The sequence below is a fragment of the Pseudochaenichthys georgianus genome, chromosome 22, assembly GCF_902827115.2.
Source record: "Pseudochaenichthys georgianus chromosome 22, fPseGeo1.2, whole genome shotgun sequence".
Lineage (NCBI taxonomy): Eukaryota > Metazoa > Chordata > Actinopteri > Perciformes > Channichthyidae > Pseudochaenichthys > Pseudochaenichthys georgianus.
In genome coordinates, this window is record NC_047524.1 from 20086904 (window position 1) to 20101143 (window position 14240).

Below are 14240 nucleotides of genomic sequence, written 5' to 3' on the forward strand. Positions count from 1 at the left end.
ACTGTGATTGATGATTATGCATATTTTTCTGTGATATGTATCTACCTCCTTATCGTGGCCAGTCTGCTCCGCTACGAGCTGATCGAACACGGAGCCGTAATCCTCGTAGATCTTCTGCATCTCGTTGATGTGGCTGGCCACCTTCTCCATGGCCTTCAGAGCCTCTGCAGGGACACAAACGGGATGTTTCAATTAGTCACTGTACATGTGGACGCTTTGCATTAGAGTAGCAGGTTTCATTTGCTCATTGTGAGGGCATTGAGTAATCTCTGAGATGTGTCACTTAATACTTGCAGGCATGATAGCACGACGACAAGACACTGAAAGGACACGTGTGATCTTGTCTGTTATGTATAGCACGTCCTCCCCATGTGTTTGGGCGTGCCTGTGAATGTTCATGTGTGTTTATTGTCCTACCGGTGAGGTGGTAGTGCTCCTCGCTGTCAGCGTCAGTGAGGGAAACCAGCTCCCTGAGCAGCAGGGGGTACTTCAGCACTCTCTGCACCGGCTTAATCAGGTAGGACTCCAGGGTGGAGGAGTGCTGCTTGGTGGGGTTCCTCGCATCTAGGAATTCCTTGAAGGCCTGATCCGTCTTTGCTGAAAAACACATTACAAATTAAAAAAGGACCCTTCAGCTGTTGGTTTCCATGTGTTGCTGTGTTGTAAACTAATCCTGGATCTGATACTGTTGTGCTGGCCAGTGCAGAATCACGGTGCAATAAGCAGTCTCCAGCAGAGGGTGGTGTAGGCATCTCCACCCCACCATCACCACGGCAGTATTTAAGTTTAAACATCTGCTAATGCATGATACTCCGCACAAGGCCTCCGAGTATCATTAGACAAGCAAAAGTAAAACCGATCTTGCCGCGCTGTCACAAGTTACTTAAGCCCCTCTGATTGACACCGGGGTGAAAGCCACCATGTTGGGACTCCTTAGTTTGCAGTGAAGCCAACGCACGGTGTGAAAGGGCAGGTATAAAACGGAATGAGCCTTCTGTAAAGGTGATGACATTTTCCCCGAGCAGCATGCTTCCACGATGCCTACCGGGGGGGGCATTAAAGTATTAATTATAGCACTCCCCGCCACAGACAGGCAGCCTCATCGACACCTGCCAGAGTAATTGGCAGGCAGTTAACGAGTCGACACATAAACAGAGAAACGAAGGCAACCCAGGGCCCTTGGCATGATGGTGGCAACGGGAGGGGGAGTGATGAAGATGGCACTGACGGGCATGTAATTACTTTAAGGGTTGACAAAGATGTCTTCCATGTGGCCTCGGATCAGCTGCTGGTGACCACGCAGAGCCGAATATATACTCTGTATGCAGCTATGTTTGGTTATTCTTATCTGCACCGTGCAATTATTGTGCTACATGTCGTTCTAATATTAGATTCTGTGCAACAAGTATAGAACAGCACACCCAGCCATTTAAAGCTTTGGGTAAAGAACAGGGTGCATGATCCCTGTAAGTACGGCACTTTGACACAGCATATTTTCACTATGCTAAACAACTTGGAGCCATTTTGAGTTGCACTGAACAGACTTCAGAATAACAATCCTGAGCAAAAAATGTATCCCCAAAATAAAATAAAATGATAAAATCTTTGACTGGGTAGTGGGGTTGTGATCTTTGTACATTCTAATTGCAGAGTTTTTTCTAACAGAGAAAGTCTTCTCAGAAAATTGAGTTTCATCTCAGAACTCCAAAAAAACACACTTTTGATTGGATCTAAAAATAAATGTGGCCCTGATCCTCTTCCTTACATATGATTATACATAATTCAATTACAATAAAACATTTAACATTTTCAACACTGCAGAAACTCTTCCATGCACCAGAGTTGTTTTAAAACCACATATCCTTCTCCTCTAAGTAACTCTGACCCGTCGGGGACTTTTCTGAGTGTTTTCCTCCCCTAATCCTATTAAATGTCCATCCTGCCGCTTACTTCGAGGAATATCCCACGCAATTCTAGTAATGGGTGGGATGTAAGCAGCACGGGGGTAATGCTCACCCCACCTGTCTCTGCAAAGAAGCCAATCTCCTTACGTCTCTCCCGGCACTGGGCAGCATTCCCAAACAGCGGCATAAATCAAGTTTAAAACGTCTACCCTGTCGCATGCTGAGGGAGACGCTAAGACATATGAGGGCTACGCTGTTTGTGAACAAGGTTATCCAAAGTCTGTGTGGTTAATAAACATGTGTATTTGTTTAAACTTCAGGTAATAGCTTGAATTGGTAATAAACAGTAGATCACAAAATGAAAGGGGGATTTTGTTTCTCCCTGCGCCAGCATGTTGTGCATGAGGATGGAAATGGAACAGGACCAGCAGTCAGTCTCTGATGCAACGGAGGTGCAAGGAAACCGGATTTAGCAGGGATTGTGTGGGACGGTATGTCTGCAAATACTATTTCATGTTGTGCCGTAGGAGTGTGTGTGTGTGTTCTGCACGTGTTCAGGTGTGTGTTGTACCTCTCTCCATGACCTTCTGGACCTTGATGTGGTTGGCGCAGAAGCCGCTGTAGAGCTTGAAGTGGTCGGCGTAGTAGAGGAACGAACCCCCGAGAGAAAACAGCAGCTTCTGCGAACCCGAGAGGGTGTGAGAGAGAAAAACAAGAGAGGGGACTGAGTGCCGTACAGATGGTGAGAGAGCGAGGCTACACACAGACACACGGGAAGAGAGAGAGGGGATGAAAGAGCACGAACATGTGAAGTCACGACCGTAACCACTCTGTGCCCCCTCTCTCGGAAGCCCCCCCCTCTGTCCTCTCCCTCTCACCTAACCTCCTGAGTACACTAGCTTTCAGCAGCTCACAATCCAGCCAGTGAACCGCCGCCTCGATCAATAACCCTGTCATGTCAAGACTACGAATCACCCAGACATGCCCCCGTCACACCACCTCAATTATTAACAAACCTCAAGATATTAAACATAACTTGATATGTTATTGTGCGGGGGTCTCACCTTGAATTGTGAGGGGGTCTCCAGGGTGTTGAAATCAGGTGAGGAGGCGATCCTCTCCTCTAGGGTCTGCAGGAAGACCCTCTGGAAGTCCAACATCTCAGGCAGGCTGCCAAACAGACTCTCCATCTGAAGAGGAGGAGGAGGAGGAGGAGGAGGAGGAGGAGGAGGAGGAGGAGGAGGGGGGGAATGAATATGAGGCTACAAGAAAAAAAACAGCCTATATAGCTTGTAATTCATAATAGCACGTCAGACAGACACCCGGAGTGTTAGAAAGCTCCACTCTGATGGCTCCATCTCTGACAAAGGCACAAGCCTATGAATGCAGCACACACACACTTCAACCGTCTAACACACCCTCTCCCACACACACTCCCAGGGTCAACGCTTCCCTTCATTAAAAGCCGTTTCAGGGGCGCGCACACTCTCCTCTATTTTGTGTCTGGACACGTCCTGCTGTCCCATAACTGCCTTTTAATTTGCCCCAGTGCTCAGTGGCCTATCGACTAGAGTCGTCCTGTGTGTGAGGTCACGCTCTGCACACAGGGCTGGAAGCGGCAACACCGAGGTTATTAGCATGCTGCGGCTGCTCCACAGGAACACACACGGACGGCTTCATTCAAGGTGTTTACAAAAGGAGAAGGGAAACACGTTTTATTTATGGGAAGAGGTGAAATCACAGCGATACAGTGGTGTGTGAATCCGACGTCGATTCTTAAAGGGTGGGTTTTATCTCAACACGGGCGGTGGTGGCGAAGTCGATAGGGACTTGGCTTGGTAACTGGAAGGTCACCAGTTCAAGTCCCGGAAAGACCAAGTGCTACGTACCGAGGTGTCCCTGAGCAAGGCACCGTTCCCCACGCTGCTCCCCGGGCGCCGTTCAAAATGGCAGCACACTGCTCCTAACACTAGGATGCAGTGTTAGGAGCAGAGAAACCATTTCCCCACGGGGATTAATAAAGTATATCATCATCAACTAGCCCTTATTGGCGGTTCCCAGTGGGGCGCCGGAAGGTCACGTAGGGGAATGCAAATGTGTCCTCCAGCCAGCCACAGTGGTAATGAGGGAGATATGGCCTAGTAGGGTTCATTGGCGTCACCTCTGGGTAATACACACACACACACACACACACACACACACACACACACACACACACACACACACACACACACACACACACACACACACACACACACACACACACACACACACACACACACACACACACACACACACACCACACACACACACACACACACACACACACACACACACACACACACACACACACACACACACACACACACACACACACACACACACACACACACACACACACACACACACACACACACACACACACACACACACACACACACACACACACACACACACACACACACACACTACCTCGTCCAGTGTGAGGAAGGTTTCGTTCTGCAGGGGCTTCAGGTAAATCTCAAACAAACAGTCCAGGTCCTGTGGATAAATAGAAGCAAAGGTCAGAGAGAAGGAATCACACAGTATTCTTTAACATCATTTAAAAATCTGACCATTTGTTTTTCCCTTCACCACCTCAGATTGTTTCCCCTCCCACAGTCCCTCAACCCATTCCTCCATCTTCTCCCTCCTCCTCCCCCCACTATTTTAATGTGGCTGTAGCTTGTCTCGGTATCAGCGGAGATATTCTCATTAGGTTGATTTATGATCTTCCCCCTCCCACTCCCCGTCCCCTCCCCAGACTGCCTCACTCGTGAGTGGTGCATGGATACGGGCGAGCAGGCCTGCATCAAGGCACCCTGGGTAGACAATCTCCTTACTCAATTACAAATCAACGGCGATTGGAAGAGGAGGGGTGCACCGGGGAATGGACTTAATGAAAAATTAGGACAAAGGAAGAAAAAAAAATACCAGCCATGACTGTGTTGCAGAGTCGGAAGAGTGTAGCTGTTTAATATGTGTCAGGGAGGAAAAGGTCGTACTAGAAAACATGAGGGCAGCAAAAAGATTGGGCGGGAAGAGGATAAATAAGTCTAGACAGGAGTAGGAGGAATGGAAGAGCACTGACTGTGAAACAGGAAACAGCTTCTCCCGCATTCATTCTCTTGTTTTATGTCATTCGCAGCATTATATCTTATATAAAAATGAAAGGTTTAGCATTTTGGGAAATAAACTTATACGCTTTTTTGCTGACACTAAGATGAGAAGAAGTACTTTCATCCTCATCTTTTATATTAAATATATAGCTGAATGGAGCAGCCAGTTCATTTAGCGTAGCATAAAAACTGGGGGAAACAGCTAGCTTAGCATTGTCCAAAAGAAGCTAAATCCATCTACCAGCACTATGATCAATTTGTATATTATAACTCTATATTACAAAAGATACAAGGTGTTATTGTTCAGACTGGAAAGTCAGATAAGATATATATCATTTATATATATTTTTAAATAAAAAAAACTGTCACTTCCCAAATGTTTAACTTGGCAGCTGCCAGCGATGATGACCATTATGTAGACATGATAGTCCAGTTATGATGGAGTTAAAAGATAGTATAGTGCTTTTTTGTATAAAAGTAAAAAGTATATACACTTTTATAACTGAGGAGTAAAAAATAAAATGTAAGTGCAACTGATTTCATTGATTAGGTTTAATCACATTAGTCCCGTAAGCTTATAATAATAAATACTTGGCGCTCTCACCTTGACGTAGGACTTCTCCGTGTCCACCAGCTCTTGGATGACCTTGCGTAACCTCTCAGTGGCACTCATGTGTTTGGGGCAGGGTCTGAGCAGGGTGGGACCCGAGCCCGACTCCCCTCCCTGCCTCACTGGAGCCCCCTTGGTGTCGTCCATCAAACCCCCGGACCCTGAGGCCGCCCCCGCCTGGCAGGACTGGTAGAGGGTGCAGACTGTGTCCACGCTCTGTGGGGGGTACACAGAGAGGGAGGGGTATTTAGTTTAGGCAGCTCTGGGATTATAACATCCAGCTAGATAAAATAAGGATTATCACACTTGAGAAACAGCAATGAGAAATATTGAGGATCTATTAACATGTGACTTCTTGCCTCCCTCATTAAACAAATCACAACTAATGATTTCAACTCTATTGCTGTACAAAAAAATAATGATGTATATAATTCTACACTGAACATGGTTAGTGATTCTCCAGGGGATACTAAGAGTGTTATGGAGATTAAGTTATTCACTTCATGCTAATTGGCTCTGCATCAAAGACTTTACGGAGCATCTGAAAGACTGACTGGATATCCCAGCAGATAGCATTACATCACATTGTTCTTCTAAATCCACAATGGACAGTCATGCAGCTTTGTGTTCCAGGAAACTTGACATGCCAGGACATCCCAAGTGTTTTATATTAAAGAGAGTGGGTTAGAAGCATCTCATTATGAAAATTCCGCTGGTTATACCTCTGCTCATTCACACAAAAATAAGCTTTTCTCCTGCCTGTACTTTTCTGATAGGTGGAACAACTTAACGTCATAGCATCCACAGAGGGTTTAGAAACAGCTAATCTGCATCGCTTCATATTGGACTGCTTTGCCTGGGGAAGAGAAATGTACATCAGCCGTATGCACAGCACTACGAAGTGTTGCCTGTGGCGGGTAGAATCTTGAAGAGCGGCTGTGGCAGAACATTTTCCATTATCAGCCTCTCTGTATTACCGCTGCATAGTATGGTTTCCAGCACTACAGTAAATGTTTCAACACAAGACAAATCTATCCTCATTTCTTACTTGACAAGCTATTCAAGCACTATGTCATCAACTGCTTCAAGCATTGCCAGACTGTAGTGCCAAAGCCATCAATTATCATGTGATTGCAATACTAAAAATAGACTAATAATGACCAGCCTTGCTTATTCCAAGGGAAAAACATGATGTAGAATTACAATCTGTGGCAAGTCGGCGGAATCAGGAGAGGCTGATAAGTGCCAGTAATAGAAGGTTCCTATCGGCTGCACAGCAACGGCAGGCAAACCAGCTGCTCAGCACTCTGCGCCACTGTGTGTGGGGTATTGCATGAGCAAGCATTTAAGGGGAGCTCACTACTCAAGACTATACAGCAACACACATGGATCAATACATGTTTCATTCTGACACTGCAGACATCGATACACACACGTACACACTTTCCACGTAGTGTATGAAAGCATGTGTGAGACATTTTGCGCCAATGGTGTGAGATACCACCCATAGTAACCCCCACTACCCACAGCCAGGGAGCCCACAGACAACTAAGGCTTCCATTAATAGGACTGCGATTCATCAGCCAGCTCATTATGGCATGGTCACTCTAGAGACGGCCCTCCAATGCTGCAGTGTAGACTGTGTGAGAGCGACAGACTGAAAGAGTAGAGAGCAGAGAGGAAATGCCTCTGCATGTGTGTCTGGCTAAGCCTCTTTTATGTGATCCACTCCCACAGCAGCGCTCCACTCTGGAACTCTTTGAATGTGGGTTGATAATTATGAGGGGACTTAATGTTTCCCTCTGCGCTGGTGGAGGGATGTTCTGATTGGAACGTGCCTCACATATTCACTGCAAACAGACTTACCTGTGAATGTTAAAAACAATAACAATCAACCACATTCTCCGTTTATGTTCAAATCAAGTCTACAGACATGCCATTAGCTATTTGAGGCTTTACTAAAAGTTAACATGCCAATGTTGAGCGGATATAATCTTTAAGCTTTTTTACCGATAAGCAGTAGGGATGGGAATTTGAAAGCAAATGTATATTCGAATATTCGACCCCCCAAAAAACGGTTAACCGAAATGTACATATCCTATAAAAAAAAAATTGGGTAAAAAAAAAAAATTTTACCCAATTTTTTTTTTCCAATAATTTTTGGAAATAAATACATACATGTTCAAATAAGTGTAGAAACCAAGTCGAATTTGTCAAATGTATTGAACTGGTGATCATCATCATGTGCGGAGGCGACTCATAATCAGGCCAGCTGTAGAGAAGACCCTCTCAGCTGGAACGGAGGTTGCCAAGCAGCGCTTATTGTTGTTTAGGCTGGCCACTCATGTGTCGCGAGTGTTGACAGGGGGCGGGGGAGCACGCTCATGAACCGTTAGCGCCGGAACCTCGCAACGGCTGCAGAGGGCATTTGCGCCACATTTGGGCATAAGATGAGGTTTGAGTCTGAGTGATCTGCGTGTAGGGAGGGGCAGCAGCCATATCATTGGCTAGAACTAACTAGATCTCTAGATCTGATGGATTCGGACATAAACACGAGTGAAGTATAACCGGACGCGAGAGAGAGAGATCAGCACCTGCAGCTCTGCCCGCTGTGAGGGACCGGTGAGCGGAGCAAAACACACCTTTAGACGTCAACAAACACATTTAGCCATGGCACTGTCGTGTTGAATTGAATTATTCAATTTGATAATATGTAATCAACTTAGGCATCACTCCCAAAAAAAAAAAAAAAAAAAGTATACAAATATTCATAACTCATTCGAATACCTGAATAATTTCGAATATTCGATTAATCGTTCCCATCCCTAATAAGCAGACAAGATACATTTAATGGATTATGAAAATGTAGGGGATTAACAAGTGTATTACAAATCATCCTGAGAGTAACATGAATGTTTTTTTTTAAATGTCATGGCAAAAGTTATTTTGATGTTGCCAGTGGCGGACTTTCCAACATAGCCATCCTGCTAGCATAGCTACAAGGGACTTTGCTATAAATTGGGTTGCAAGTATTTCTACTCATGAAAGTTCTAAGTTCTCATAGAGTACATGTTGCCAACTATCATCTAATTCACCACCTGATGGGAATGTATTCTTGTAAACATTTATTTTGTTCACACCCACATTCATGTCCTTTTTTCAGAAGGAATTAATAAGGAACCTAAGTAACCCAGCAATGTAACTACAGATGCTGACAAAACAATCCAACTAAAGGTCACAAAATACACTTCAGACACCGCGCCAGTCAGCGTTCATTTAGTGATACACACTCTGGGAAAACTCAGGCAGACCAGGGGGAGATAGCCTGAAGGAAACAGAGAGGTTAAGGATATCAGAGCAACATATTCATCAAACAGCCCGCTGCTAGCTCCAGATAACAGTCATATCTGCCATTTATTCTGGATACAGGCGCCTAGAGGAGAGGGGGAGCCGGTCCGGTAGCACACACCGCCACTCAAGTGCCGAGTTAATTATCATCACACCCACATGCTGCAAGGATGTGGGGACATGTTCGTGTTCCGCATATACAATGATGAAGGAGTTTCCGAGGTGAGGGGGTAAAGAAAAGTGCATGCTTTATTGGAAGTCCGGGAAGAGTGTGCACGTGGAAACACATGTTTACCTCTCACAAAGCGTTCTATGCGAGTAAGATTCCCATCAACACTAAATGGCAGATACCTGCATTAGAGCGTGACGAGAAGATGTGGGCAGAGAGAAAGAGAGAAAGAGAGCAGGAAAGCGAAGGGAAGTGGGAGGTGGGGGGCTCCACACTGTCATGACTCAGGAATTGTGATTGCCTTACAACAATCCCACCAACACAGCCCGACAGCTAGCCCAAATAACCAATTAAGAGCCGAGGACAGGAGCCAGCGGAGGCGGGAGGAAAGCCTGGGAGTGCGGGGGAAGACGAGTGCATCCGACAGCGCGGCTGTGAATTCCTATTCAGGGTTTTCTCTGAAAGCCCTGGATCATGTTACTACCTCTTCTGGCTGTCTATGACTGTCAATTTATAAGAAAGAGGTCTTTGTTAACCTTTGCAGGTATCAAAATAAATAGATCGAGAGTCCGGTGAGTCATTTTGTCTTTCCCCACTTGGTTTCCTTCTTACAGTCTAGCCGCATTTCCTTTTTATTTTCAGTCAACAGCCATACACACAGGAACATGATGTCCACTTGCTCGAGCCACCTTGATGGTAAAGCAAAGGGCTCCATCGCAACATGCTGGACCCTTACCATCAAGAAGAAGTCATTCTTTGTATAAATCTAGTCTCAGCTGTATTGGAGACTGGAGAAATGACCGGGACAAGCTTAAAGTACATGGCAGCCTCATTTATATAAATCCAAAAAGCCTTTATCATACCCACTCACTTGAGGAGAAGTAAACTTTAAACACAGTTGAGTGCTGATGCCTTTCTATAGTCTCTTTTAATGAAGACCCTTCAAAAATGACATTGAATATTGAAGCATAACCATTGTTAAATATCGACTCTCAATCCTGGGCTCACCATGAAGAGTAGTCTGTAGAGCAGCCTCCATGCCGCTGTGGCCTGCCGCTGGGTCCTCCGGGCCAGTGAGCAGCCCTTCCTACGCAGCCTGCCTCCCCTGGACGCTGGCATGATGCGAGGTTATAACTTGACAACTTGCATCCGACAGAGACCTGAGCAGTCTTGACCGTGTTGGAGATCTGTGTATCCGTCCACCTCTGATTTTAAATGTGACTTTTCTCACCCTCCTCCTCCTTTCTTCTCCTCTAATTAGTGTCCAGCGCTGCCCGCCTCTCTGCTAGGCCCGGGTCAGAAACCTTGGTATCGAGTACACCTATGCCTCTGAGGCGGAGTGGGCTTTGATATGGGATGGAGCCATTGATCCCGTGTCCTGCCGTTCCGTGAGCGTAAGCAGAGAAAAAGTGCCTGCTGCCGGCTTGTTTTGCATATCAAGCACTCCTCGTGGATGGCCGGGCCACTTGGCATGTGCAAATGGAGGAGAATTCTTCCCCTGGCAACAGTGTCCTCTCTCTCTCACTGTCCGTCTCTTTCCATCAACGGCGTAATTCCTACATCTCCACTTTTACAATCCGCCATCAATCCTACTTCCCTCTATCCATTTGCCTCAAGACATTTCCATTTCCTCTTCCTCTGGTTCTTCCCCTCTTTTCAGCTCCATGTGACCATGGTGTAACTTCGAGAGAGCTGAATGGAGAGGCCGGGGGCTGTATCTGTGTCCAGTCTCTCAATAGCATCAGTACAATGCAGACTGTTCTGGCTTGTTACCTCCACACACAGAGGAATGGCTGACTCACAAATGGGAGGCTCTGAGCCGTTGGGGGGTAACAGGGCAGGAATGTTAACTATAGCCCCGCACTAGAATAAAATGTGATATGCATTTCACATGGAATACATATAGATCAAAGCCATGTCCACAATATCTTATTTCGATTTTAAAACTGGATTTATTTAAGGGAAGATACTACTGGTATTGTAAAAGAAGACAATACAGTGTCAAGATGGGGATTCCAGGGAGATGACAGTCTTACTTTTTTTATATTTGGCAACAACACAGTCAAAGAATAGATGCAAGAGAGAACATGGGAGTGTGATGCAAGGGTTCCCTATTGCAGTTCATGGCTGGCACCTTGATCCCTAGGCCCTTTGATCAGGATTTGGGGGGGATTCCATAAAAACCCAACAAGCACTTGGTTTGAAGTTTACCAAGGCCTCCAAGCTCATGATCCTCACCGTTTGCTGCAATCATGTGCAATTACCATGGAGCATTTTAACCCCCCTGTTTCTGAAACATTCACAATTATTCTCAGTCTCATTTATGTTTATATTCCAATAGTTGTTTTGTCCAAGTGTTGGGTGTAAACACAACGCTCAGTTCTGTCAGGCTCGGAGGTTGCAAGATAAACAGAGAACACTGTCTCCTTCTCTCTTTGACGCTCCAATGGAGCCATTATGTACAGAGCTCAGTCGGCTTTGCAGATGAAACGGCGCTCAAATCAAAGGAGATGGCTTGCGCTTCACCAGCAGAGAGGCCACTTCTTAGTTGAAGTAAACAAACAAACAAACAAACATTGGGAGGGGGAGGGTTAAGAAAAGGGGATGCAACACAGGCGTGTCCATGGGAAATAGCCTCGTCATGACACTAAGAGAGAGAAAGCGAGCGCCCAGTCGGCAGGCCAGTGATTCACTTGCACAGTTAGTGGGCTATAGTGCCATGATGCCATCTTCTTTTCAAAGCACAATAAAAGAAGACGCATGCTCATAAATCAAACAGAGTGGAGGGGAGAGGAAGATGAGCGGGAGGGCTGGTCCCGTCGCGCTTAAGCCCATTTACGCCTTTTATTATTCATCCTAAACAAATATTATTCCGCCAAGTCTCGGAGGACTTTGGGAGAAGAGTGTGTTTTAATAATGAAGCCAGCTTCCGATAAAAGCACCCATTCTACTGAGTCCCGTAGGCTATTCACATAAACTGCTTTGCATGACTGCCAGTACAAAGGCAAAGCAATGCCAGCACTATACGCTGTTCTTAATCCACCAAGACGCGCTAAGGTTTAAAGGAAGTTATTGTTGCCAACGGTATACGTGGCTTGATGACAAACAAGTCCACTAATGGTGATCCCTGTGCTGAACCCACACCCTTTCCTGACCTGGACACATATCAATGTGGGTGAATCAGAGGCAACCAGATCACACTGAAGTAGCCACAGCAGACATGTGCCATAGATTCCATGATACTAACAGATAACAGACCCACCAGGCACATAAGGTGACTGCTTAATACGCGGCCCTAAAGTCACACCAATATAACCAAGTGTACTACAGCCCATAGTGCTGAGATAATACCATTGATAGCATTAAAAGCATACACCAAAGTGATGGACAAAATACTTTGGTTGAATTAAAGGAACATTTAGGAGATCATCACAGTGATTGTTTACGATTATACTTTGGTAATTATAGGTGTCTGTCTGTACCATGTTTCATGCTAATTTATTCCCTAGTCTTTTATATATATTTCAGTCTAGACCTAAGAGGCAAACCATCTGCCTGACATGGTCAATTCATGAGCTTTCAAAAATGAAGGCTGAAATGTTAAATGCAAATAAGAGACTCGCAATGTAAAACTACTCTAGCTACTAGCTATTTTGAGCAGAGACACACAGGTTGGGGGAGTGCGTAAGAGCTGGAGCTTAAACGTGAAGACTCAAAGTATCAGCTATCCAAGTTCAAAATATCGAGGAGCACACCTGCCCATAGTTACCGTTTGTTTGTCACTCTTGCAGGACACGCAGGAAGTCATGTCCTGACCCAGGCAGGCCAGCTTGTCTTTGAGGAAACGTCTCAAACTGAGCAGCACAGAGCCCAGAAACAGGTCCTTCTCCTCAGCCTCACAGTCAGAGGGCCAGAACCAGTACATGGCCAGGAGGGAGCACAGGGCCTGGGCGGGCGACTGGTCCCGCATAAAGAGCTCCATTAAGGTGGTGAGGTAGAGGCCCGGCCGAGGATCTTCATCGTTCACCGTTGGGGCTACTATTGGTATGGCTTCAACCACGGCTGTGCCAGGAACCAGAACCACCGGTGCGTTCATTCCAGTCAGATCTGGCTCATGTTGGATCCGGGTCCTTATCGGTCCCTCCGGTGCCCCTTGTTCAAAAAGTTTGTATCCCCAGCTATGTCTTTCCAAGTTGTTTACTTGTTTGACTGACGGAAGCAGGCAAGCATTAACTGTGCCGACGGCTTTAAGCCCAGATTATTAGCCTGCTCCTGGCCAGATGGCAACTGATAGGCTTAGTGAAAACACACCCACATGCCGAGACATAGAAACGTACCTAAATTTACCCCACCACCAGACTCCCATTCAAAAGGCAGACACACATACCAGTCGGGTAAAGATTGGGAAGGGGAAGGTTTAAGCGCAAACGAAGATTGAATAATATTTAAAGATGATGATATATATAATATTGGAGGCATCTTCTGTATCCGTTTGAAGTCTAGGAGCAATGATGTCAGGGAAGAATATAAATTGAAAAATTCAACCTAATGGTAGTCACACGTCTTTTTAAAGTGTTAAAACCCCTCTCAGACTACACTCGCCCACTGACACATGGGTAAAAGGATGGGTTAGTCCAGGGGTCAAATAACCTGCCGCACATTTTGTCTGTCTGTCTGTCTGTCTGTCTGTCTGTCTGTCTGTCTGTCTGTCTGTCTGTCTCTCTCTCTCTCTCTCTCTATATAAATCCATTGAAATGCTCTTACTGAAATATCTAGTCTGGACCAAAGCAAAGAGGCTTAATATGTCCGTCTGCTGTTTAACCTTTAGTTTAATACAAGACTTGCCTTGCTACTTTACAGAGTTTGAATCATACAGTATGACTGCTATTCATAGGATACAACATTTCATAGTGTTTACTACACAATAGAATGTGACACCAAAACAACATGGCAAAGGTTGTGAGGATATAGAATACATTAAAGTGTTGTGGTTCATTGGGTTCAATGACATGACATAAACACCACACAAGGGTTGGCCGAGTGCCAATTCA

The 14240-nt window shown here is 45.6% G+C and overlaps 1 protein-coding gene across 4 annotated transcripts in view; it reads right to left on the minus strand.

The window, feature by feature from the left end:
- The window catches only part of tiam2a (TIAM Rac1 associated GEF 2a), a 123971-nt gene that overhangs the window by 7172 nt on the left and 102559 nt on the right, over window positions 1-14240 (minus strand). For all 4 annotated transcript variants that reach the window (XM_034111353.2, XM_034111354.2, XM_034111355.2 and 1 more), the window contains 6 exons: window positions 5667-5888; window positions 4377-4445; window positions 2969-3094; window positions 2476-2584; window positions 418-597; window positions 46-164 (listed from right to left, as the gene is read on the minus strand). In XM_034111353.2, the coding sequence (XP_033967244.1) occupies window positions 46-164; window positions 418-597; window positions 2476-2584; window positions 2969-3094; window positions 4377-4445; window positions 5667-5888 (825 nt within the window). The remainder of the gene's footprint in view (window positions 1-45; window positions 165-417; window positions 598-2475; window positions 2585-2968; window positions 3095-4376; window positions 4446-5666; window positions 5889-14240) is intronic.